Source organism: Macaca fascicularis, chromosome 1, assembly GCF_037993035.2.
Source record: "Macaca fascicularis isolate 582-1 chromosome 1, T2T-MFA8v1.1".
NCBI lineage: Eukaryota > Metazoa > Chordata > Mammalia > Primates > Cercopithecidae > Macaca > Macaca fascicularis.
The window spans coordinates 164900757-164928588 of NC_088375.1; the positions used below are offsets into that span (position 1 = coordinate 164900757).

Genomic DNA, 27832 nt, shown 5'->3' on the forward strand with positions numbered 1-27832 from the left:
ATTAAAAAATAAATGTAGAACTAAAGTTCTGAACAACAAAAGCATGTATAGCAAGAGAAAAATACTTGGATTACAAACATTTTCAGATTTTTTCATTGTTTGGGAGGAAGGCAAAGATACTGATTAACTTTAGATCAAAGTTAAATACTTGTGTTAAATTAAAATGGTATGTTTATATTTTTAGAATAACAAATTAAAAAATAGAATTAAAGTGTATGATTTCTAGTTGATAGAGACAAAATAAATGGAATGAGATAAAGAAGCAGAAAAGACTTTAATAAATATAATGAAAAAAAGACTCAGAAGTAGCAACACAGATAAAAATAAAGAATAGAGTGAAATACATTAATACAAATGCATCCATAATTGCCTTCAGTAAATATGGATTAATTTCTCCAATTAAGAAACAGACTGTCAGAGTGAATTAAAATTAAAAAGAAGCAATTTCTATGTTGTTTAACAGTGGTGCACCCAAAACTTGATGTAAAGTTGTAAAACTGTCAAAATTAACTAAAAGAAAGTTTACACAGCAATACCGATTTAAAGCAAAATACATTACTAGAGAAGAGTGACCACAAAGTGATAATCAGTTCACCAGTAATGTAAAACAATTACAAATTTATCTAGTATAGTAGTATTAATATATTTAAAGGAAAATATGATGGATCTTCAAGGAGATACTATAAAACTGTTATCATAGCAGGATAGTTTAACACATTTTTCAATAATTGACTCAAAAACAGACAAAAAATACAAAAAGCTATAGAAGAACTAATGGCTATAATAAATGAGTTTGTTCTACAGGACACACATAGAACACTGAGCTCAACTACTACACGGTATTTTTTTTAAAATGCATATAAAAATTTACAATTAATCGTGTGCTAGACATAAAAGAAGTCTCAACAAACACCAAAGAATTCATAACAAAAAGACCATATTCTTGATCAATAATGCAATTAATTTAGAAATTTGTAACTAAAAATAACTTTAAAAACATTTATATTGTGTTCTATATTTACAAGATAAAATTTAATAATTCATGCACCAAAAAATAAATGATAATGGAGATTACAAAACAATTAAATAATAAAATGTTACATAACAGAAATGCCACAACATAGCTAGAATAATAGGTGGTAAATGTGTAGCCTTAAATGCTTACATTAGAGAAGACAAAAGGCTGAAAATGAGTGAGTTAAGCATGCAACTTAGGAAAATGTACAGCAAAAGGCAACAGAATAAACCCAAAGGATGTAGAAGGGAGACAGTAGTTGAGAAAGGAGCCCTTCACAACAATCTATGGAACAAGGAGGACACAGGAACTGAAGCAAGCAGCAAACTGTGAGCATCTCAAGGAGAGGAACCATGTCTTTTGTGAGTCATTGTATTTCTTTTATTATTGTTTGTGTCTTTTAAAATGTCTTATTGTGAAATACACATACCCAAGAACATATGTAATATGTGTTTTTTTTAATTATAATAAAACTACGACCCATATTTCTCAATCCAGTTGAAGAAAGTTCACCTATGCTCCTCTCTATCATATCCCTTTGTCTTCTACCCACCACCACTGAGAGGCAACCAATTTCTTGAATTTTATTTTACGAATTCCCTTGCTTCTATTTTTTTTACAGCAGGTTTTACAACAGGTTTAATAATCCTAAATTTTTACAACAGGTTTAATAATCCTAAAATTATATATTGTTTGGATTTGTGTGTTTATCTTTATATAGATGGAGTAATACTGTATGTTTCCACCTGTAACTTTCCTTTTTCATTTGATATTATGCTATTAATAGTATTCAATGTTGATGTAGAAAATGTATTCATTCACTTTCACTGCTTTATGTTTCATAGAACACAACTTTCTTATACATTCTATTGTTCATGGCTTTTGGGTTCTTTCTAATTTTTTCTAACATGAACAATGCTGCTAAAAATATTCTAATATACATCTGCTAGTGCACATACACAAAAGTTGGATAATAAAATTATGTTTCTTCTAAATGTTTTAATGCTTTGATTTGAACTATCTGAAATTTATTTTTGAGAATAATGTGAAGTAAGGATTTATTCTTTTCCCCCTTATAGATGACCATTTATGCATCTTTTTTTTTTCTTTTCTTTTTTGAGGTAGGAGTCTAGCTCTGTCGCTAGACAGAATGTAAAAGGCTGTAAGGGTCTGATGAGAATGATGTGAAGTAAGGATTTATTCTTTTCCCCCTTATAGATGACCTTTCCAGCATCTTTTTTTTTTTTTTTTTTTTTTTTTTTTTTTTGAGGTGGGAGTCTAGCTCTGTCGCCCAGGCTGGAGTGCAGTGACATGATCTTGACTCACTGCAACCTCCTCCTCCTGGGTTCTAGCAATTCTCCAGCCTCAGCCTCCCGGGTAGCTGGGATTACTGGTGCTCACCACCGCACCTGGCTAATTTTTTGTATTTTTAGTAGAGACAGGGTTTCGCCATGTTGCTGTTCTTGAACTCTTGACCTCAGGTGATCCGCCTGCCTCAGCCTCCCAAAGTGCTGGGATTACAGTTGTGAGCCACTGCGCCCGTCCTCCAGCATCATTTTTTAAAAACTTCATTATTTCTCCACTGGTTTGCAAGACAACCTTTTTGAATATCTGATTTCCACTTCAAGTGTCGGTTAGTTTCTGGACTTTCTATTTCTGGCCTACTGGTCTATTTGTCTATCCCTCTCTCACTCTAGCTGGGTCACCAGAATTCTATGGCTTCAATGTGTGCGTTTCTTAAAAAATGGGAAAGAAATATGAGAGAATGCCTGGAGAAGGAAGAAACATTTCAACCATGTTTAGAGAGAGGGGTTGTTTTCTGAGTGGAAGGTGGGGATGGGGAGGTAGGGAAGATTGGAAAGTGCAGAGAAGCCCAAGAGGCTGTACATGAAAGAAAGGCTCAGAAGCATATTCAGAATGGCAACAATAACAAAAAGCAAGTGGCTGTATTCTAAGCTGTCTGGAGAGGAAAGAAAAATGAGGGTTTTAGTCAGAATGTAAAAGGCTGTAAGGGTCTGAGCTTTATCCTGTAGGAAGTGTTTGGATGGTCATTGTTCACAATTTTGAGTTAACCTTTTAGTTGCTATCTCCAGAAAAATGTTTATGAGAACACGCATATGCGCATGTGCACGCATCCACTCACACAAATACATACATTTGCAACCAATTTCAGGGAACTTGCAAACCACCTGAAGCCCAGGCATGGATCTGTGGGCTAGGTTAATGGCCACTGAGAAAGGAAGTGGTGGAATGTTCCTTCTACAAAAGCAAATGTGATTAGGTCCATCTCCTCCTCATAATTTTTCAGTAGTTGTCTGCTCTCTTCAGGACAGTCCAAATTCCTTAATGTGGCTTCCAAGGCTCTTCGCCTCTCCAATTTCTCATCTTGCCATTTCCCTTTTTCCCTGTCCCTTCTCCATCCATAGCTCTCCTCTGCTGTCCTGCATTACCACATCTCCAGCCACACTCAGCAGCTGTGTTTCTGCACCTGGTGTACTCTGCCTTGACTTTACAAATGCCAGTCTCCAACCGGAGCTCTTTTCCACTCTACCCTATCCCACCTCCCTTCTACTTCTTGTTCAAGTTCCAGGTCACAGATTAAGACCTGTTTGCATGCTCCACCGGCATACTTTTTAACGTTCTGTACGTTTATACCTATTGAAACATGGATGTCCGAGTTTTGTGATTACAAAATTGAAGTGTAGTTTCTCCGGTTCCTGTAGTATGGAAAGTGTGGAACATAATGCTTGGCACATTGTACCTTCTCAGTAAATGGTTATTCTTTCATGAATATTCTATGTAGGAGAGTGGCATAATAGCAAGATAGTCACCATTTTTGTGTGTGCCTATTACATAGGTGCAAGTGACTAAACTACACTTTGATGTATATTGTCTCTACTTACAACAATGTTGTAAAGAAGGTATTGTTATCCTTATTTTGTAGATGAGAAAACTCAGGAGGTAACTTTTACAAGGTCATATTGCTAGCAAGTGCCAGAGCTAAGATTCAAAATCAGTTCTGTGTGGGTACAAAGCCATTTCTTTCTTTCTTTTCTTTTTTTTTTTTGAGACAGAGTCTCGCTCTGTCTCCCAAGCTGGAGCGCAGTGGCATGATCTCAGCTCACTGCAACCTCCACCTCCCAGGTTCAAGCGATTCTCCTGCCTCAGCCTGCCGAGTAGCTGGGATTACAGTTGTGCACCACCACACCCGGCTATTTTTTTTTACATTTTTGGTACAGACAGGATTTCACCATGTTGGCCAGGCTGGTCTCGAACTCCTGACCTCAAGTGATCCACCAGCCTTCACCTCCCAAAGTGCTGGGATTACAGGCATGAGCCACCGTGCCGGGCCACAAAGCCATTTCTATACTAGCACACTATCGCCTCTTAATGATCAGATCCGAGCTTTGGAAAGATAATGGTGGGAATTGACAACAGTCTCTCCCAGGCTTCCTGGGAGGGAAGAGTGGTTAAGACAAGGAACCAGTGAGCCCTCACAAAGGCCACAGGCCCCAGGAGAATTATAGAAGACTCAGACTCAACAACTATCTACTGACAGAGAGGAGCATAGCATAAATATGAGTATATGTTATACCACTTTGGGGTTAGCAAAGTGCCATATAAATGAAAAATATCATAATTTGGATTAGCATTTTATTAATATCTTTATACTCATGCTTGGAAAATTAAGAACATTATAAAAATGGCATAAATGTAGATGACTATATCTCAAACATAGTTTAGTTTCTTAGAAAAAATAAAATAAGCTGTATAGTTTTCACCACAAATACAAAAGTATTAGTTGTATGCAAATTTTCAAAAGATAAATCCTTTTCCTGAAAAGCTTTATATTAAATCATAAATATTCAGTGAGAGGTTCATTGATGCCATATGTAGGCACATGTAGACTTCACCAGGGAAAAGAAATGATTGTCTAATGAGTTGGCCTCACTCAATGGCTGGTTTCTTACAAGTTCCTCCTTTGAATCCCGTTAAAGATGTTCAGTTCATTTGAAAGTTGTTTCAAAGAAATAATTATATCATGCACATTATAATAAAATGTTTTAAAATTCTTTCATTTAAAACAAGTGTTAATAATTTTTTTGTTAGAAAAGAGCCAACTCTAAGTAATAAGAGAGCAAAAATGGTTTTATATACTTACTTGGTGAAATTGTAAACTTCCAATTGTGACATCATTTACCCTTCCTTTCCCTCCTTCTTTTCTCCTTTCCTTTTTCTCTCCTTTTCCCTTTCTTCCTCCCTTCTATCCTTTCCCTTCCCCCTAGACTGCTTGTGTTCAGTGAGCACCTCTTGAACATCTACTCAGTGACAGGAACAGTGCCAGGATTCAAAGATTAATAACAAAGAATCCCCTTCCTCATGTATACAGCTAACTAATGGTTATAAATAAAATTAAAGGTAATAACTACTATAACAGAGAGAGGGCTTTGCAAAGAACATTTTATTCCCAAAGAAATATCCCTATACTTTTTTCTTGATGTACAGGATTTAAATACGTGGAATTGTGTGCTTTTAAAAACTCTTCTATGCTACTCTCCCACACTAACATCCACTCCTTAAATATTCATACGCAGTGAATATCACGGAAGTGACTTACTCAGATTTTTGTTTTTGAGAAACAACTGGCACCTATGAACAGACAGGCAAGTGGGAGATTAGAAAACATCCAGATGAAAAATAATGAGTCTTCACTAAAGCACTGTTAGTAGAAGTGAGCAGAGTGACACAGCTAAGAGGAGAAATCATTAAGAGCTGGTGCCAGCAGTGCATGGGCAAAGAAGAGATTTTGTAGTCAAACAAGACTTTAGGGTCTCTAGTAGTAGTGATGGTGTAGGATTGGTGGGGCAGGTATAGCGCTGGACAAGTGCTGGCAGTATCAAGTAAGATTGGAGCTATAGGAAAACGGAACAATTATAGTCCTTTCTAGTACATTTTAGCAATGTTGAACGTACTGCAGAGAAGAGCTCTTTTTATTTCCTGCAGAAAGATGGTGACTACAGTAGATACCCAGGCATTTTATCCTAGAAAACAATAAATATCACTGCTGTTGTTCTTAAAATACAGATCTTTTAAACAACAATTTGTACAAAGATGTTGTATCATTTTTCCCTTTGGAAGACCAAGGTTATTTTAACATTTGTTATTATCTTACAAGGAAGGGAATATATCTGTTTTATTGGAATAACGGCTGTTGCTTTGAATGTACAAGACATAGCACATTGCCATACCTACTCTATTCAATAAAAATTTGCATTAAAATATTTAAATGAAAGTGTTATTTAACTTGCATATCCTTGATTACTTTATGTGATGGTAGCAAGCTAATGATACCCAGAATGAAATAGAAAAATGTGAAAGCTGAACTTAAAAGCATAGCTTTAAGTGTTCTTAATTTCAACCCAGTTTCATCGTTTCTGTGTATTTGGGGTAAATTCCTGATATCTCTATTAAGCTAAAGACAAAGGATATGTGTGTATGAGTATGCTTGTTCACAGGTGTGCCTTTGAAGAGGGGTTCCTTTTGTTGCTTTTTTAGTAATTATTGGTTGGCAAAAGTTTTGTTAGTTGACATGTAAAAAAATACTGCTTTGTCTATAGAGGGTAATCAATGTGGTATGTGAACAATTAGGCTGAATGGCATCAATCTAGAGTTCCACACTAGTGTTAGCTGGTTTGTGTATGTATCTGTACATATATATATACACACACAGACACACATATATGTATATATATGTACAGATACATATATACACATATACACACACATATATGTATATATATGTATATATTGTTTTGCCCTTCTATGCCCTGATCAGTTGTGAGTGACAAAAGGCTAACTTTGCTGACTAGCTCTACTAAGGTCAGTGAGCCAGAGAGATGGCTCATGGTATAACTGGAGTTTTTTCTCCACTGGTAGTGATAATAAGTAGATTATAAACTTTGGAATCAGATAGACCAGGATTTGAATTCTGACTCCATTCATACTTAGCCACATTATTGAGCTAGTTCCATGTTCTCTAAGGTTCCATTTTTAATCTGAAAACCCAATTAGATTGTGCTCTAGTCTTGTCTTCAGCAATGCACTTCTGCCAGGTGGACCTCCCTGACCCCTAAACAAAGCAGGATTGGTTGTCTCTCTACTGTGTTTTCACATACTTTTGCATATATATTTCTATAACCCACTGTTATAAAATTATAAGTATTTATGCAATAAATACTTAGTGAGAAGCTAGCTTTGGACAAAACACTGCACTAGTTCCCATGGAAACAAAGATTAAATAGACATAGTTCAGTATTCTGGTAGGGGAGGCGGACACACATTAGTGTCTTTCTTCTTCACCCTTGTTTCCCTGGAACAGAGTAAGCATTCAATAAATATATATATATATAGAATGAATAATTGCCATAGGTTTGGCAAGTACAACTATGGAACATGGTAATATGGAGGCACAGAGGAGAGTGGAACAAATGTGCCAGGGAGTGAATAATGAAGGCTGTGGGAGGAAGTGACAGTTGAGATGAATCAAAGTAGCGTGCCAGGCAGAGGAAACAGCATGAACCTACAGGCAAGAAAAAGCTTTGTGTTTCAGGGACACTTCCTAAGAGAGCAGAAGAAGGAAGAGATTGAAGAAATAGGCTGTAGCCAGACTGTAGAGGCCTCATGTCAGCATTCCATGCTAAGCTGCGTGGTTTTTTTCCTCTGAAGTTAGAGAAGAGACAGGTAACTTCCTTAACTTAGGTTACAGTCTGGTCATATTTATATTTGGAATGGGTCACTGTTGGCTGTGTGAGAAATAGAATGGGGGAAAAGGCTGGTTTAAGATAACACTAAGGAGACGATTCCATTAGTCAGCTGTGAGATGTAGGTCTGACAAAGGCTCCAGTCATAGGGTGGAGAGGTGAGATAGATTTAAGAGATATTTAGGTAACAAAATTCTTAGCTGTTGATTTGATGTGGAAGCTGAACAAATAGAAAGAGTAAATGATGACTGTCTTGGTAACCAAACTGAATGGACAGTCACCAACTGAAACAAGGAATACAGGACAGAGGACAGGTTTCAAGGTGGGGAATTATACTTGTTGAGTGTGAATATTCAAGTAAGTCCAGCAAGCATGTACCAGTTTGAAGACTGAGAGACTGGGATGAGCTGGCATCGTAGATTTGTGAGTCTTCACCGTGGCACGGAGAATATGAGAACAGATGAAGGTGATAACCCAGAGAGAACAGCAAGATCAAGGAGCTTTCGCCTCTGCTCCCCTGAAGTTGGCATTGTAAAAGATACAAATGACACTTTATTGTTTGGTCTAATGGATTATACAGTTCTTGCCTTTCTTGGCCTCCCTATTCCATTTAACGATGCCATCCCTCCCTTCTGAGAACACTCCACTCTGATATCTCTGACTTCATTCTTCTAAAAAGAGCTCCTTCTGCTGTGGGCATCCCGCATACCCGGCTTCTGTGGGCCCTGGCTCTGTCCCATTCCTCTCAAGTGTTAGGGTTCCTCTGTAGGCTAGTGGCAGTGTTCCACTGGTGATGACAGAAGCAAATGTCATTAATGTTAATGAATAAACATATACAACAAGCTTTTATCAGTTAGCTCTTAATTATTTAGGGCTCTTGGTAGAAAGCAAAATTCAATCCTATTTAAGGTCACTCACACACAGGACAGACTCCATTGAGGGCCATGGGAAATTCACCGTAAAGAATCTCGAAAAATAGGAAACAAACCTTTAATTCACCCACTTAAAATTTAAAGAAAACAGAAAACTTAACTGTCTGAGCAATAAATATCAAACCCACACACCCACACAGACCCACATCAAAATGAAAAATCAATAGCAAGGTAGTGAGGTTGCATTGTTACCAGGAAAGCAAGAAGCAGTAAATAGCACATGCAGGCACACACACCCCCCGCTCACACACACCCACACACACCCCCACACACCCCAAAATGAAAAATCAATAGCAAGGCAGTGAGGTTGCATTATTACCAGGAAACGCAGAAGCAGTAAAATGGTTCTAAAGAAAGAGATAGAATGTTGTTGTTTCCTTTAATCTCTGACTGTTTGAGACTTAACTCAGCGCTGTTTCAGGTTCGTTATGGAAACAACAAATTGCCTCTATGCATAGAAGGGATACATATGCCTAGGATTTTATTAAAAATGTATTTCCACATACATTTTGGAAGAAAAAGTATCTGCAAAAGATTTGTTTCATTTCATATCACTGTTAATTTGGAATAGAAGATAACTTTCTTTCTGGAAAGTACAACTATCATCTCTCATTTTATAGGGAGAGGCCAGCTTTTTTGTATTCTTTACTGTATTGCAGCTCATAGCAATTACTGCCATTTGTTGAAAGATTGTTTTGCAGACACCATACTCACATTTCACATATATTATGTTATATAATATATAACAGTGAAGAAGAATTACCACAAGGTCAGTAGATGATAAAAATAAGATATGAGTAAGACAGTCTTTCAAGGTAGATGCTATTTTCTACAGTTTACATAGGAGAGAAACTGAGGCTAAGAACCTTCCCCAAGCTGGGATTCAAACTTAAGTCTGCCCAACTCTAAGACTTTAGTGGTTTTCCCTACCCCAGACATTTCACTTCGGGCTGCTTTTTGTCTCCATAATGAGAGGCTCTATTGGGATTTTGGAGCTGACCTTTGAAATTAAATAATACTAGCTAGGAGGCAATAAGGGTGAGCTTACATTATTCATATCCTTTGCTTCTTTTCTTTCCCATCATTTCTCACAATCTGGGGAACTGCTCATTATCTGTGAAGTCTAGTCCAAGGTCTCTTAAACTTTTCTGCCACAGTATCTCTCACAACAGAATACAGTAAATATGATTTCTCTTCACAATTCAGATGAATTTTGCATTTGATTCTGTAACATATTTACGGTTTTCTCTTATAAATCATTTAATTAATTGTCATTATAGAAAGATGCAGTACATATTTGCTATAGTAGATCCTGAGTCCTGGCCTTATATAGCTCTCCTAATTTTTGAAAGCAAATGTCCATATATGAATTTTACATTTGACTAGAAGTCAGTTCTATGCAAGGTCAGCTTCATAATCTCTGTGAAGTAATCCTACATTTCTGTAACAAGTTAAGAGTGACCTGGCTTTCTAAGAGTGCCTGGTCAAGAACTGGATCTCAAAGTGGTTCTAAATAAGAGAGGGCATTCTATTAATGTGGCAGTTTGGACTCACTTCTAGAATGAAATCTGCCTTTTGGAGTTGATAGGGGATTAATTCTCTGGAGTAGAACAAACCGTCAAGTCACATACTAAGAATTAAGCTGGAAATGAATAATATTAAAACATGCAATAACCAAGTAACAACTATTAAAAGAAGTAGTGAAAACAATAGATAGCAGAAATTGACACACCTGAAATTACATTTTTACTTTTTACCTCATTTAATTTGCACAAATCATGTTTTATAATATACGGGAGTTCTGGACATACATTTTTATTAGTGTGGCTTTTATAAGACACATTGATAAATCATTTTCAGAAGGAAGTGCTATTATATTGTCAGATTTGGTCAGCTCTACCAAACGACTAATCCCTGTGTTTTTCTCTTCTAGCTCAATTCTCTTTTCCTCTTAAAATTTTTTATTTTTATTTTTATTTATTTTTTTGAGGAGGAGACTCATTCTGTCGCCCAGGCTGGAGTGCAGTGGCCGGATCTCAGCTCACTGCAAGCTCCGCCTTCCGGGTTCACGCCATTCTCCTGCCTCAGCCTCCCAAGCAGCTGGGACTACAGGCGCCCGCCACCTCGCCCGGCTAGTTTTATGTATTTTTTAGTAGAGATGGGGGTTTCACTGTGTTAGCTAGGATGGTCTCGATCTCCTGACCTCGTGATCCGCCCGTCTCTGGCCTCCCAAAGTGCTGGGATTACAGGCTTGAGCCAGCGAGCCCGGCCTAAAATTTTTTAAATAAAAATATCTCAGTTCTTTTTCCCCTTCTTCACATCCCACAGTCTCTCTTGTAGAGTTAGTTGCTTTCAACTCTTTTAGCTATTACTTCTTGTATTTTCTTCTACATTTCTAAAGATGTGCATGTATTTCTTTGTCTTTTTCTATCAATTGTAGAGATTGTGTATTTATTTCATATTATGGCATTTGAAAAAATCATATCATCTCTCACGACCAAAGCCACCACCAGTCTTTTTGCCAATCTTCCCAGCATACTTACATCCAAATCTTTGGTTAAATCAGCGGTAAATACTGACATTAATAAGTGGATTTGTACCCTGTGTTTACTTTACTCATAAAAGTTTTTTAAAACATAAATGTAATATGTATACTTAAAGTATGTAACATGATGTTACAGAATACACATAGATAGCAAAAAGGCTACTGTAGTGAAGCAAATTAACATATATATCACCTCACTTTTCCTTGTTTCTGTGGCAAGAGTAGCTAAAATCTACTCATTAAGCATGAATTTCACATACAGTACAATTTTATTACCTATAGTCTTCATGCTGTACATTAGATTTATAGATTTGTTCATCCTATGTATATGCTACTCATAAAATTTTTTTTTGTTCCAGAAGTTGCTTCACTTTTTAGCTTGTTTTTTTCTATACATTTATCCTTAATTTTCTCCAAATGCTCAAAAAGCTCTGTCAAATGCCAAGCAATTATATTTCTAAATGTAAAGCACATCAGATAAATTGCTAGGTCTACATTTTATTCTAGAGCAATTCACTCCTGTGCCCTGTATAGCTGGCTGCAGCATGGGAAGATTGCTCTCTCAAGGTAATGTACAGCTGGTTTTGTAAGATATTCCTTTGCTGCTCTTCTGAACTGGGCTCTGGTCCCTGGATTCTATGCCTTCCATCTTTTTGCTTACCCAGATATCCTGTAGCAGAAACCTAGGAGTCACCTGTGACTCCTTCCTCCAATATCAAGATGCTTCCCCCAATATCAAGATGGCCAATCCAGTAAAGTTTGCCTTCTAAAAACCTCTCCAAACTCTGTCCTTCAAATCCATCCTCAGGATCACCATCCTGGGCCAGGCCATTTTTTTTAAGGGATCAGGTGTCACTCTGTCTCTCAGGCTGTAGAGGTGTGGTCATAGCTTACTTGCAGTCTTAAACTCTTGGGCTTAAGCGATCCGCCTGCCTCAGACTCCCCAGCAGCAGGGATAACAAGCGTAAGCCACCATGCCCTGCTCTATTTTCTAGCTGTATAACCTTTAGTACATTCTTTAACCTCATTGTGCTTTAAGATCCTTAAATTTAGTGAAGATAACAAAACCTATTGGGCAGGGTTGTTCTGAGGACAGAAAAGCTATTGCATATGAAGTGCTTAGCACAGAGCAGATGATCAATAAACTTTTGTTGCATTTCCTGCCTTCTTAGCTGTTCATCTGTCTTCTCGGTTTCTTCTTGTCCAGGCATAGAAGACAATATAGGAGACTTTAGGAGAACTTGCCTTTGATATCTGTTTCTCAACTAACCACCACTTTAAGAGGAAACTTTACAAAATACAGTTAATTTATACATTTAAGGCCCTCAATTCATTTTATAAGTAATATTCCTCTTTAATCCCAACTTTCATGTACCCCACTCTCTCACCTTCTTGGCACATTGTAAGATTGTCACTTCCCATCCTTTCAGCTCACAGCGTTTCTTTCACACATTGGAACCTCTATGGTTTGAACCAAACTTCAGTGTCATTATGTCCCTCAAGTCCTGCCAACCATCATCATCTGCACTCATATTTTCTTCTTTCTCTTTCATTACAATGAATGAATGATGTCTATTCCTCCCCTTCACACATTCTGAGGATCTCCTATACTTTTGCCTTCAGGACATTGCTCCTATAATTATTACATCAATTTTCTGCAGCTAGTTTCTCCCCCTTTCTCCTTATTTAATTCTAGTCATGAACAAATGTGCCTTCATGTCACTGATCTTAAAACAAAACAAAACAAAACAAAATGTATTTTGACTTCATACACTTCTCTAGCTGGTCCCATTGTTCTGCTTTCCCTAACAACAAAACATTTTAAATAGAGATGTTTATATTCACCATTGTCTTTTTAATCTACTTCAATCAGGTTTTCACTGTACTACTCTTATTAAGGTCACCAACGACTTCCATACTAGCAAATACAACGGTCTCTCCTCTATCCTCTTAGCCAATCTCTCAGTTTATACTCCCTCTTTTTAAAACACTTGCTGTTCTTTTCCTGGCTTTCATGACAACATAAGTTTTCTTCCTATATCCTCAAAAACCCTTCTTTCCTTGTTTTCCTCCTCTATCAATAGCAACTCTTTCTAAATTTCCTTTCTGGTCCTAATCTATCTCCCAAATCCATTTCATTATCAAATTTTGTTAACTTTGCCTACAAAACAAAGTCTGAAATTCTTCTCCTTTTCTTCACTATCATCAGTCTAGTTGAAGCCACCAACCTCTCACCTGTACAACTGCAGTAGCCTCTAATCTCTTTTTCTCTGCTCTTGACTTGCTACAATGTATTTTCACTGCAACCAGAGTGGTATTTTTAAAATATAAGTAATTTCATGTCACTGTTTCTCTTAGAATTCTTCAGTGTCCCTTCACGTCACTTAGAATAAAATCTTAAGACCATTCCTAGCTTATCTGAACTTGTATGATTTAGCCCCACTCTTTCTCCTGCAACCTCTCCCACCTACTCTCCTGTGGTGCCTTGTAGCACTCTTCCCCTCATTCTTTACACACCCTCCTTTTTCCTGTCCTGTAAGTATGCCACACTCCTTACTTTAGAGTGTCCCTTTTGCCTAGAATATTCTTTCTCTGATCTTGCATGATCTTGCCTGGTTGACCCCTCCCTGTCATTCAGAACTCAACACAAAATATCATTTTTTAGGCATTTACTGCACTTTCCACCTCAAATGCCCTCTCAACAATTCCCCTCCTTTATTTTTATTTTATTTCTCCTTCTTTTATCCTTATTTATTTATTTATTTATTTATTTATTTATTTAGAGATGGAGTTTCTCTCTTGTTGCCCAGGCTGGAATGCAGTGGCGCGATTTCAGCTCACTGCAACCTCCACCTCCCGGGTTCAAGTGATTCTCCTGCCTCAGCCTCCTGAGTAGTGTAGCTGGCATTACAGGCATCGCCATCATGCCTGGCTAATTTTTTTTTATTTTTAGTAGAGATGGGGTTTCATCATGTTGGCCAGGCTGGTCTTGAACTCCTGACCTCAGGTGATCTGCCATCCTTGGCCTCCCAAAGTGCCGGGATTGCAGGCATGAGCCACCGCGCCCGGCCCCCTGCTTTACTTTCATAATGGCGTTTGCCATCACCTAACATTTTTATTTTAAATTGTTTGTTGATTTATATGCTCCTTTTGCAGCAAGGTAGATTTTGTGAGAATAGAGACTTGTTGATCTTCCTCAATAATATATCTCTGGCACCTAGAACAATGCTTGCACATAATTGGTAACCAAGAAATGTTTGCTGAGTGAATGAACAAATCAATTGATATATTTTACCTAAAATCTTGAGTTTTTTTTTTGTATAATTTCTCAAAAATTGGCAGGAAAAATCAGCAAATTTGTTGTCGAATCAGATTTTAATGAGATTTGATATTTGGGTAAAGGTTAGAAATAAATGATGGCATGTGTAAGCCATCTTACTCATTGTAAACTTGTAGAAGATTGTCAGTTTCTCGTTGACTCATATAATTAAGAGTTGCTGATACTACACATTTTTAAATAATAAAACATTTTAAGCAAAAACAAAAATCTCAGTAAGCAAAAATTATTTACTATTTTCCACATTCGAACTACGTGTTTGCTAATCTGTCCTTCATTTCACTCTTCCTTAGGGCTTTAGAGAGTTAATCTACATTATTTATTTAATCAAATTGAAAAATAATTGCAATTAAAGAACATATATGAAAAAAAGATGCTTTAGGAAAGAGATTAAACGGAGTCAAATTTTGATCATTTATGTATCACATATGCATATATATGAGATAGTTTTGTCCTAGATGTAGTTTTATATATTCAGAAAAATTGTATACATTTGGCGTTGGGGGACAAAATCATGCAACCTTGTTAGTTATAGGTTCTCATATTTCTGGAAACATTAATCAAAGAGTGGATACAAGACTTAGGTCAGGTGAATCTAAGTTTTCTACTGGAGGATAGAATCATGCACAAAATCATTAGTGAGAAAGTGAGGCATTTTAAAAGGTCGTTTTTTAAAACCTTTTTTCAAATCCAGGATCTAAGGAGAGCCCTCCATAGATATATGTGAGGCTACATATGCCAAGGGTACAGAAAACTCCTTGTTTATGAAAGACAAAACCTTCAGGGAATTAGTGTTAACATGAAATTTTAAAATGGGGCAACTTTATTAAACAAGTGGCAATTTTTTGTTCTACATTTGCAGGCTTCGGCTGTGTTAAATCTCGAGCAACACATTTCATATTCTCAATCATGACCATTGGTTTAAGCAGCAATTATAGTGATACAAGTATTTTTTTCATTTCAAAAGATTCCTTTTTAAGTAGGAGGAAAAAATAAAATAATCAATGATCATTCAAGTTTTGATAAACTACAATCACAACTATGAAATAGCATTTCAAAATTTGTCACCCTAAGATCTTTCTTCCATGGCTCCTTTGATCGCATTAGACCTCTCACAAAATAAATAAGTGTCCTTGTTTTCAAATAATTTTACTTAAAGTTCTAAGAAAAACATGGCCTTGAACTAATACATCTTAAGTTGCAAATATCAGTGAATGAAAAGAAGCATCAATAAAATTGAAAGCATATGATATGTAGAATATTAGAGAATGCTTTATTTTTGCTTATTTTGCTTATCAGACATCCATTCCCCTTATTCCATTAGAACCTTCATCTTCCTTTTAATGACATCCCTCATTGTACATTGTGGAGGCAGCAGGAATTTGAATCTTGAGCAACTGTCACGGTTACATGGGGGTCTTTGTAAATTGCCATCCTCAGAAGATCAGCATTGTGTGGCCCAGACCATCACTGCTGTGTAAATTCTGAGCAGCAGTCTAGAACTGTCTTGGCTCCTGTCCCTTTTCCATGTAGGAGCCCTTTAGGCTTCTATTAATTCTAAGAGCCTGGATATATTTCCAGTAAATGTTCATCTTTACCTAAAATGGCCAGTTGGTTTTTCTGGCCTACAATAAAAAAGTAACTGATGCAGCTGTAAATCCATATTAAATAGTAATCTATAGCCACTGGTTAAGCAACTAAAAAAGCTTTCTGTTATTTTAGTGTTAGATTCATCTTTATTTTAAATATGAAAAGCAACTTCATTAAACGACTCTTATTTCTTATTAAAATAAGCCATTTCTCTTAACTCAACAGTTATACATGTTAAATATCCCTTATACTTGGAAACAGAGTGTTTAGGATTTCAATTTTTTTTTTTTCAGATTTTGGAATACTTGCGTATACATAATGAGATATCTTGGGGATGGGACCAGAGTCTAAACACAAAATTCATTTATGCTTCATATACACTTTACACACATAACCTGAATGTAATTTTATACAATATTTTAAAATAACTTTTGTGCATGAAACTAAGTTTTGACTATGTTTTGACGGTGACCTGTCATATGAGATCAGGTGTGAAATTTTCTAACTGTAATATTATGTATGTGCTCAAAAAGTTTCAGATTTTGGAACATTTCAGATTTCGGATTTTCAGATTAGGGATGCTCAATCTGTAGATTACTTTGCTGTTTTTAAATTACTTTCACATACTTTATATTATTTGATCATCACCACAATTGTAGGAGATGAGGAAGAACAAACCTAGATGAGCAACTACTGCAAATGAAGATGCTAAGGCTCAAAGGAGTTAAACAATGTCTGAAGTCACATGACTAACTAGTGGCAGAACTTGTGTTAAACTGAGGTCCTCTCTTACCAGAATTGTTTTCATTGTACTATAGTACATCTCTGATAATAACTGGTAACTATAGTTACTATGTTGTTTGTCAGAATGCTTCCTTCTATTGTTGGTTATTTTTTTTTTTTCTATTTAAAAAGAAGCTTATACTAGTGAATCACAAAATATTGTTTGGAAAGAATTTTACAAAACCTATTCCACCCCACATCCCCAAACATAAAAGCATGTTCCATGACATCTGACCTTTGACAGCTCTTAGACTCAAACAGCACATTCCTTTATTTGAGCAAACATTATGTGACAGCTCTAATTTATATGGATACAAGTACTCAGAGTTTGAGAGGAAGGAAAAATGCAAAGAGTGTGTTGTATTAGGTCCTGCCTTATGGAGGAATCACATAAACTATCCCATGTCACCCCAACTCCCAGGATCAGCATCAAAAATGTAAAAACTGCTACATGAGAGTTTTATTTTCTGTGTTTTACACACATACTGATATGCTCCAACTTTCCCCTTCCTTCCTCACCTATGGCCACTGTCAAAGCTCTTATTCCTTGTAAAATAATAGACAGTATATCAGAGGGAGATATTTACAGAGATGTTTTATGGCAATGATAAAGTAGTTAGGCAGTGTCTTAATGCTGGTTAACACAATCATGTTGTATGAGACATCTCTTAGAGACACAGTGAGGCTTAAAAGTTTGTCGAGGCTGAATAAGGGGTGGTGATAGTGGGTGTTGTTATTTTGTGTAAGATAACGGGGAAACGCTTCTCCAGTGATGTTTGAGCAGATATCTGAAGGAAACAAAGGAGCGAGCCATAGTTCAGAGCAAGCCTGGCAGTGGAAAGACCAGGGGTAAAGTCTCCCAGGAGAAAGCCTGCTTGGCATTTATGTGCCCAAACTGCTCGAGCATAATTGTCAGAGCCTATTTGCCATTCAAGAACATGGAGCTCTAGCTTGGCTTGTCTCAGATGCATTTTTGTTGTTCATTTATTTTCTAAAGAGTTGGGGAGGATTTCTGCTATTTCATGGGCCAGTGACTGAAGCCAGCCCATGAAAAAATTTTCACCAGCCTAAAACATACCTTTGTGATAAATCCCTGACTACTTTATATTGAATGATCGGTGTTTCAGCTACATAGCCCAGCATGAGTGGCCGGCATGGAGTAGTGAGCACCATGCAGCTGTCTTCCTGCAGCCCTCACCTGGATCTGCCTTCTTAATGTTGGTTTTTTTTTCCCCTCACCTAGGGCAAGCAACTGTAGGTATATGGAGGCTGTTTTTTTTTCTGGCATCTCTCAGCTTACTGACAATATTCTATATTGAGTGTAACTGGATTGGCCAGGAACAGTGGCTGATGTCTATAAATCCAGCACTTTGTGAGGCTGATGCAGAAGGATCACTTGAGGCTAGGAGTTTGAGACCAGCTTGGGCAATATACGTAACAAAGAACATAATACCACTTCTCTATAAAAAATTATCTGGGCATGGTGGCACACACCTGTAGTCCTAGATACTCAGGAGGCTGAGGAGGTAGGATCACTTGAGCCCAGGAGTTCAAGGGTGCAGTAAGCTATGACTGTGTCACTGCATGCCAGACTGTGCGGCAGAGTGAGACTCTTGTCTCTTAAAAAATAAACAAATAAAAATAAAAAAACAAAACCCTAAATACTGGAGGACGTTGGGTATTGGAGTTCAACTTTATGTATACTAAAGACTACAAAGCTCCAAACTGATGGATCTGTATTAAGAAAATAGTTACACATATGTATTATAGAAAAATAACATCTTATAACAAATTTTCTGCATTTATAAAAGTGTTATACTCTTTTTTTAAATGACATACGGTATATTCGTACAAACGAACATTATTTATCAATAAAAAGGAATGAAGTACTGATGCAGGCTATGGCATGGATGAACCCTGAAAACATTATGCTCAGTGAAAAAACAGTCACAAAAGGACCCTGCTATGTAATTCCATTTATATGAAATTTCTGAAATAGGCAAATTGATGGAGAAATAAGTTGCCAGGGGTGAGGAGAAGCAGAGAACATGGAGTGACTGCTAATAGATATGGGCGGTTTCTCAAAGGGTGATGAAAATGTTCTAGAATTAGACAGTGATGACGGCTGTGCAATTCTGTGAAAATAACAACTGAATTTGTAAAAATGCATTTGATGGAATGTAAATTACATCTCGACAAAACTTTTAAGAAAAAAAAGACAGTGTAAGTTTACTGCCTATTTTTTCTTGTAGAGGGATGCCATTTGTTTTGTGCTTATGATTATTATATACATTTGGGTGTGAAAGCATTTACAATTAAATAATAAAAGTCATATATGAGTGTTTTAAAAATGTTTACTTAGCAAAAGAAAGAGAATGTCAGTTCCCACAGTTTGCTGGATTTTCAGTCCAGAAGCCTGGGATCAACTGATCTGCGTCATGCTGAGGTAAAAGCAGCATCAAATGAAGACACCATCAATGTGCCTCCAGGAAATGAGTAAGTTTTAAGAATACATAGCTTGGTTTTTCTGCTAATTCATTTAAAATATCTGTATAACTTTTCTACATCTCACTGATGTTTTATCCACTCTCAGTGTTTTAATTCATTTAAAATATCTGTATAACTTTTCTACATCTCACTGATGTTTTATCCACTCTCAGTGTTTTATGGCACTCTGATAGGAAGCAAGAACGTCACTCTTCAGACACAAAACAGTTAATGTGTGATCTCTATAAGTGAAATGAGCAAGACCTCAAATCTCACATGTCTTAGAGGATTGAAAATATCTAGAATTAGCTTTGAAAGTGCTACACAGTAAATTGCTCTCTTTGTCTCCTGTTCATTAGAGCAAATAGGTTTTATAAGTTATAGAAACCTAGATCAAAATCAGTTGCGATGTTAACATTCCTCTCACCCATGGAGAGATATTTTGGCTTCATAAGCATAATAAAATTTCCCAATTTTGCCCCTGTATGCAAAGTTGTCATGACTGCTGGGGGAAACACAAATAACTTCTAGGCAAGTTCCAACAGTGAGTTTATACTATCATTTCACTTTTTAAGGTTTAATATTTTTTTCTCTGCAATTGTCTTTTTCCTTTCTAAGGAATTTTTTTTTTGTCTGTTGATTTTAACTCATTTCTTGGAAGGATGACTCTTAAATATCTGTCTCCCACTATGACTCCACTCTTGAGTTTGATTGCATTTTGTATATTGCTTTTTGGGGTTCTTTCACTTGCATAAATATTTTTATTTGATAAAGCAATATGTAAAACCAAGCTAACAACTGCAATCTGTGCAGAAGAAAGTAACTATGATGGTTAGGAGTCTACATAGCATGTATTTGAAAAATAATCAAGAGAAGTTGGAAACTTGTCTTAGAAAACAGAACCATTAAGCAAAGTACATGAATTTTAAAAAATATTTGAAGGATCAAGGCAGTGACGATGGATGCATAGTTTCTTGTTGAGTGAAGGCATACCTTAACAATCTTTGTATCACCCTGAGCTCCTAGCCAAGTGTTGAATGGATAGATAGATGGATGGAAATAGGGAAACATCATTAGCATATTACAGAGTTTTCTAAAAATTAGAACTTTCCAGTAATATAATGGTCTATCCTTTAAATTATTGATTTTTTTTCCATTACTAAAAATGTTCATGAAGAGCTTGGGTGGCCATTGCAAGAGAAATAATAAGCATATGATTCTGCATTGGGTGGAAAGTTGAACTACTTGTTAGGATGGGCTCGTGAAGAGCAGTGGTCCCTGCCGGCACTAATGGACAGAAAGCAAAATTTCTGTTCAGTTATCCACTGAGATTCTGATCTGTTTTTACTGCAGCATAACCTCTCCTTTCCTAATACATAGTCTTTGGTAATAATTTTGGATAGGACTCAAACATGCCATGTGGCCTAAGGAAAGTCAATTAACTTTTCCCTTTGGATTTACTTATTAGTAAAAATTGAGAACTAAATTAAATAATCTCCAGGGTTGCTTCTAATAAAAATAATGTAATATTGTTATTGTGTGAGTCAAGAAAATTATCTCGGGAAGTAGTGGTATTATCACAAATGTGTTGATGTAATTGTGTAGGGTCAGAACCCTATCACGTTTTACAGATGAGGGAATGTTTTCCCAGAAGATGTCTTTGAAGATTTCAGATAAAGAGAAAGTCATGCCACAATATTTTTTGTTGACTAGTCAACACCTAGAACTATCCTGAGATGTTACATAATCTTACTTTTGTTTGATTCAGGGTAACTTAACATGGAAATCTTATTTCAGCTGTGATAGAATAATAAATATCAATTATCGAATATTTTTCTATTCCGGGTATGCCAATGACATCATCTTGCCTGCCTATCTATCTATCTATCTATCTACCTACCTACCTACCTACCTACCTACCTACCTACCTATCTATCCACCTACCCACCCACAGGAGATAGTGTTGTTACTTCCCTAGTTTTACTAATGAAGAAACAGGCTTCCAGGAATAATACTTTTCTAACCAAATACCAATGCTAGGATATAATTCCAGATTTGTCTGGGTCAAGAGCTCTGGTTCCTGATGTCTAAAATATTTTTGGAGTGGGTTGTAAACTTTTAAGCCAAGAAAATGTTGAAAGTATGGTGCTTAAAATTTAGTCCCATTTCTTTTACATGTGGTTAAATTAATTTTGTCTATGAAATTCACCCTCCAGGTCTTTCAGTTTAGTCATATATTGGCTTTTCCAAAATTAATTATAATCTCTTTTTAAAAGTTCTTCAGTTTCAAGAAGTTTTTTTGGTAGTTTTTCTCTTTATTGCTTTTTTCAAATTTGCCATCCCACTCTACTTCATATATAATATGCACCTGTTATGGTCTATTATTCTGTCTATAATTTCAAGTTCCTAATTCAAAATAACAAGCAAAACAGTACTAAATTATAAGCTGCGTGGGTTTCTATCACTGTGTGAAAGGCATGTCATTTTGTATTTTTACCTTTCACTACAGAAAATTAAGACACACAGATTGAACTATTCCTAATCAAAATACTTCCTGTTCTTTCATGTCTATTCTTGTGTCTTTTCTGACACATTCTTGATATATCTTCCCTAATGCCTTTTACCTTGACTTTTTGTTCTCTATCAATTGTGTTATATAACATCTTATAGTAGAGATTCATGACCAATTATAATATTGTCTGTGTACAATATCAGAAAGCAAAGAATACATATATAAAAGATAATTCTTACTATGATGTAATATCAAGAATAAAAATGGCTATCTTATTACCCAACAAATCTGAATAACAACTCAAAGAAAGTCATAAAATAAAATGGCAGACAAAAATAATTTATTTAATCTAACTTTAAAGATTTAAATCCTTAAAGAGCTCAATGCTCTGCCTATAGGTAATTAAGAACTTTATTTATTTATTTTTTTATTTTGAGCCATTTCTCCTCCTGAAATAATTATTTTATAGCAGTTTCTTTATAGTGCACATTAAGGTTATCTCTGTAACAGCTGTTTTACCCTTTCCACCCCTTCCCCTTGTACTGCTACCAGCAGCCACAGCTCTACAGAGGTGACCCATTATTATTTAGCCCAATTACAGTAATCCCAGTTTTCTTATAGTAGCTTATTCTGTGCTCAAATAGCAAAGGAATTACATCAGCAGGAAACATGTGACACAATTAATGCCAATGAGATCTGCAGACAAATTAGTTGAAGAATTTTAGGGGAGACAATTTTTGTCCTTCTCAGAAAGAGTTTTAAAGAGTCAGATATTTCCATTTTTGGATGCTGTGGAGGTGAACTCTAGAACCCCTGCAGCCGTTCTGCTACCAAGAGAAAAGTCAGCCTCAGAATAAATTTATTCCTGCCAAGGTGAATAGGAACACACCAGTTCTGATTACTGTCCTGAGATGGGCCTTCCACTTACTAGAGCCAATCAAACCTATTTCTTTGTAAAGTCAGTTTGCATTGGGTTTTCTGTTACTTGAAATACATATAATGATCTCTGATACATTATTCCTTTCATTCTTGTATTTCTTATTTTCTTCCAATGATGCACAAATACATCTATGTACTGTTTGGATCATACCTCAATATCAGATCATTTAGATCATATTTCAAAATAGCAGATACTTTAAGGGAAACTAGCTTACAAGGCTGTTTTATGAAAGTAAAAAAAATTCAACCTTGACACTCACAGAAACCTTAAAAGATTATGTAAAACTTCTTTGAAATATATAAGGCAGGTCAATGATAAGGATAATAAATTCTCCTTAACTATAATATGCTGGTAAAATATATTAAGTCTTTGGTGTACTTATATTATTTTTAATTATTGTTAGTCAATTATTTTAACTAACCAAACAGACAAAATATCTTAAAACTTCTCTTCCAAGCCTACTTAGGATCCTAGTGAGTTCCTTGATGTATAAGACTTTTCAATGGAATTATCTTATCAATGTGTTAATTCAAACAATACTATGTGACTTTCAAGAACTTTCATAACCAGAGTCCTCCCCAACTCTCCCTACATATTGCCCGCATCCACATCCATGCACCTGCAACTCCAGACTCTTCACAACTCTGCTCCCTTTAACTCTTGATGCATCTTAAATTTTGCATATGTGCTTTTTGGTCAAGTTCCTCCCTTACTTCTCCAAAAATGGGGCTCGTCTCTATACATAAGCTCTACAGTGGTACTTGGCTCTTTGGCTCTGATTGTACATCACTGATCGCTTGCCTCTAATGCTTCAGTTTTTCTCTGTAATTAGGTTGTCAGGTCTGGAAGGGCAAAGATTGAGATTTATTTCTCTTGTAACCCCCCTAAAGCTTCAAGTACTGTGTAGTGGAACAGATATTAAATACTTGCTTGATAAATTAATCTTACACAATTTGTTGCATAGAAATGGAAAAAGATTTAAATGACCAGATTGGCCTAGAGTTGCTAGATTTAGCAAATAAAATACAGGATGACAAGCTAAATTTGAATATCATGTAAATATATATATATATGTGTGTGTGTGTGTGTGTGTGTAAATGTATCCCATGCAAAATTTGGGACATAATTATAGAAAAATGTTGTCTGTTTCTGAATTTAAAAGTGAAATATAACTGGGTATCCTCTATTTTTTTCTGGCAATCCTAGATTAGCCTGACCTAGAAATCCCCAACCCCCCATGCCTATTTTCCTAAATTAGAATGGGTTACCACGTTTCTGACTTATTCAATCTTATATACTTTTGCTAATCAAGTCCTATGGCATATGAAGTTCTCTGCATTGTTCTATCAATCAGAGACAACATAGACTCAGTATCTAGTATGTGAAATTCATCATGACTGCCCATGTACCGGGAAACAGAGATGAATATGGTGCCATCTTTGCCCTCAAGTAGTTCCTCATCTGGTAGAACAGACAGTCCATTTCAGTACAGGCTTTACTTCATGTGCAATTCTAGTGTGAATACATGTAGTCAATAACATTTTTATAGACCTGACCTACCCCTAAAAAATATACTATACCTGTTTATAGTGTCATGTAAGGAAATATCCCAGACAGACGACACCGTACACAGGTTGTCAAAAATGAAGTATATTGGTTTTGAAGTACATGTCAAATAGCTCTTAACTTTGAAGTATTATGTAAACAGCATAATTTTTAATTTTACACTTGATCTTAGCCAAAAGGCCAACAAGTGATAATTTATAATTCTAAGTAAAAATAATTATTCATAATTTATTTTGATCAGCATATTGAAATATCAGATTCTGATAATTAATTTCAAGTTTTTATTGTGGAAGATTCTTTTCTTGATTACTGGATATTTAATATACATTTTTACTTTTTAGCATAAGCAACAGAAATTGAGTGCATGACGTTTGTTTCCCTTCTCAGCCATATAAACCCTTCATAGGCAAATACCATGCTCACTACTTAATCTGGGTTACTTACTCAGGTGACTGTTAGGAACCCTGGGTTTAGATTTTGAACTTCTCTGCTGTGTGGCCTTGGTCTGCTTTAGCTAATCTCTTATCATCCAGTCATTTTTGCGATAAGGAATAAGGTCACAGGAGACCTGGTTTTCTTTGCATGGCACAATGCCATAATGGCAGTGTGTGTGTGCAGGTGTGCACGTGTGTGTGTGCAGGTGTGCACGTGTGTGTGTGTGTGTATGTATGTATGTGCACAAAGTTTGATAGTTTCAAATTCCTAGTAAACTTTTTAGTAGTTGTATGCCACATACATCCAGTGCTACTTGTAATAATCAAATATTTTAGATACAGGTACAAAAACATGTTTTTCATAACAGTATTAATGTGTGTAAGAGCATTTCTTAGACTTAGAGCATACAATTCAAGGTTGTAATATAATGTCACCTTAATATACAACATACATATTTTCAGTTCTGGAGTAGTGTCATATTATTCATTTGTTTCTAAACATAAACTATTGATCTCAACCCTCTACTCTATATTTTTATAGAGGTCATTTTAAATGAAGATAACGAGGCATAATCCATCAAATGGTGATTTCCATAGAGTTCAATTTGTTATTAACAGAGGTCTGTGAAATCATAAATGGAGTAATATTAAAAGGTGATGAGAATATTGGGCGAAGTTATATCAATTTCAATGGCTTGTCAGTTACCTAGATAGGAGCCCATAGTTAACATTATCATCATAATAAAGTCTCTGAAAGTTATGAAATACTCATTTACATTGTATATTTTAGGTTGTCAAAAGTTACCTTGGGTAGTTCTTCAATTTGATTGGCATCTAGGTAAAGCTCCTCTAATGTTCGTTCGAAGTTAAAGACCTCCTTTGGCACCTGCTGAAGACTGCAGTGGGAGTAATCTAAAACTGAGATGATTTCTTCTTCACCTCGGAAACATCGGCACGGCACCAGACGGCCGATGATTTTCCGTTTGGTGGTCATCTCCAGGCACTGCACTAGAGAAACGCAGAAACAAAACAAAACAAAACAGCTTATCCACTGCCCTTGGAAGGTATTCTTGTAATATTTAAAGCTTAGAAATTTAATTTTGGTATATGGTCTAGAATACTTTAAAGTAGGACACACACGTGCATTTTATCATTAAATCCTTAAACAGCCCTGCGAGGTATGAAACAGGTTTTATTCCCATCTAGCAAATTCGAAAATGGCTCAAAAAGTATAAGAGGTTTCCCATCATCACACAGTTTTGGAAAGGCAGAATCTAATTAGAATACGATCCTGTCTCAGTTCAATGCTACTATCATGCTTACCTCCTCACTTGAAACATGGAACTATATATATTTTCTATTTTTACACAAATTACAGGGTAGAACAGAAACTTCCAGAATTTGTTGGAAAAAAAGATTTCTCCCATTTCTGTAAAAATATTCATGTTTCAGTCCCAAAGTTTCTGAGGTACTCTTTTTAGCCTGCAAATGTCATCAGTGAATGGATGTTTACTGAATAACGGGTGTTTTAGGCACTGCTCTAGTGGAAACAGTGATGCATTGAACAGAGACCCTGTTCTCATGGCGTTTTTATTCTGTTGAAACCACAGATTATAATTGGATTGGTTATTCACTTCCAAATGGGGATCTATCTTTATGAACCTTGTAATATGGAATAAAACAACTTGTAATTATGGTAGAAATTACTGTGACACTGCTGACACATCTTTCTCCTATTCCTCTAGGTTAAGCTGACCAAATGCCATGAAATCTTGCAAAGACTTGTATCATGGCACCTTCAACATTTTATTCAATCTACTGTTTTTCATGTGATTTTTCTCCTAGACAGTAAGGCCTCTTCAGGGCAGTGATTATTTTGTTCATTCTTGTATTTATCTTGGTACTTGATATATAGTATGTATTCAACAATAAATTGTAGAATAAACAAATGAAAGCATGAATGAATAAATGAATATATTTGGGACTCTCCTCCTAATCACCATCAGCTACTGATAATTGCTTGAAAAACTTATTTTAACGAAAAGGTCACTATCTCGGTGAATGTCTTCCCAGGAAAGATGAGTAGTATCTTCCTCTGATTTCCCAGACCACTAATCATATTGTTTTCCTAATTGTTTGTGCTGTTTCCCCATGTATCAGCCAAGTTCTCTGAGGAGATCTTGTTTCACTTATCCTTAAATTTACAGTACACAGTACAGTTTGCCAGCTACAGAATTAAAACTTAATAAACATGAATTTGAAACTCGTATTTAACTTGCTAATGTATTTTTACTTAGTAACACAAATTTATTGCTTACACAGAGATTAGTAACATTTATAAAAACAATGTAGCATTTTGTTTTTAAAATTGCTCATGTTAAGTCAAATTTGGAAACAATCATTATCTAGCAAATTAATGCAGGAAGAGAAAACCAAATACTGCATGTTCTCACTTATAAGTGGAAGCTAAACACTGCAAACATGGCCACTAAGAAGGGAACAATAGACACTGGGGCCTACTTGAGGGTGGAGGGTAGAAGGAGGGTGAGGATTCAAAAAACTACCTGTTGGGTACTATGCTCATTATCTGGGTGATGAAATAATCTGTATATCAAAATTCTGCAACATACAATTTACCCATGTAACCAAAGTTGCACATGTGCCCCATGAACCTAAATAAAAGGTAGAAGAAAAAAATATTTGGAGGCAATCGAGTAGAATATGCTTTAAGAGGTGTTAGATGTTCAGCCTAAAATGATCGGTTTTCATTCTTCAACTTCTGAAATTAATAAAAGGATGTTCTAGGGACAGGTTCATGAATAAATACTTATATATGATTGTTTGCACATGGTAATCTGTAGAAGGCTGAATAAAAACATTTAAAAAGACGACCTTTCTTCTCCATTACTTTCTATCTTTCAAATTCCTGT

The 27832-nt window shown here is 35.9% G+C and overlaps 1 protein-coding gene across 21 annotated transcripts in view; it reads right to left on the reverse strand.

Annotated features, from left to right (window-relative positions):
* The window catches only part of LRRC7 (leucine rich repeat containing 7), a 553605-nt gene that overhangs the window by 331084 nt on the left and 194689 nt on the right, over positions 1-27832 (reverse strand). For all 21 annotated transcript variants that reach the window (XM_074003903.1, XM_074003898.1, XM_005543054.5 and 18 more), the window contains one exon: positions 25708-25910. In XM_074003903.1, the coding sequence (XP_073860004.1) occupies positions 25708-25910 (203 nt within the window). The remainder of the gene's footprint in view (positions 1-25707; positions 25911-27832) is intronic.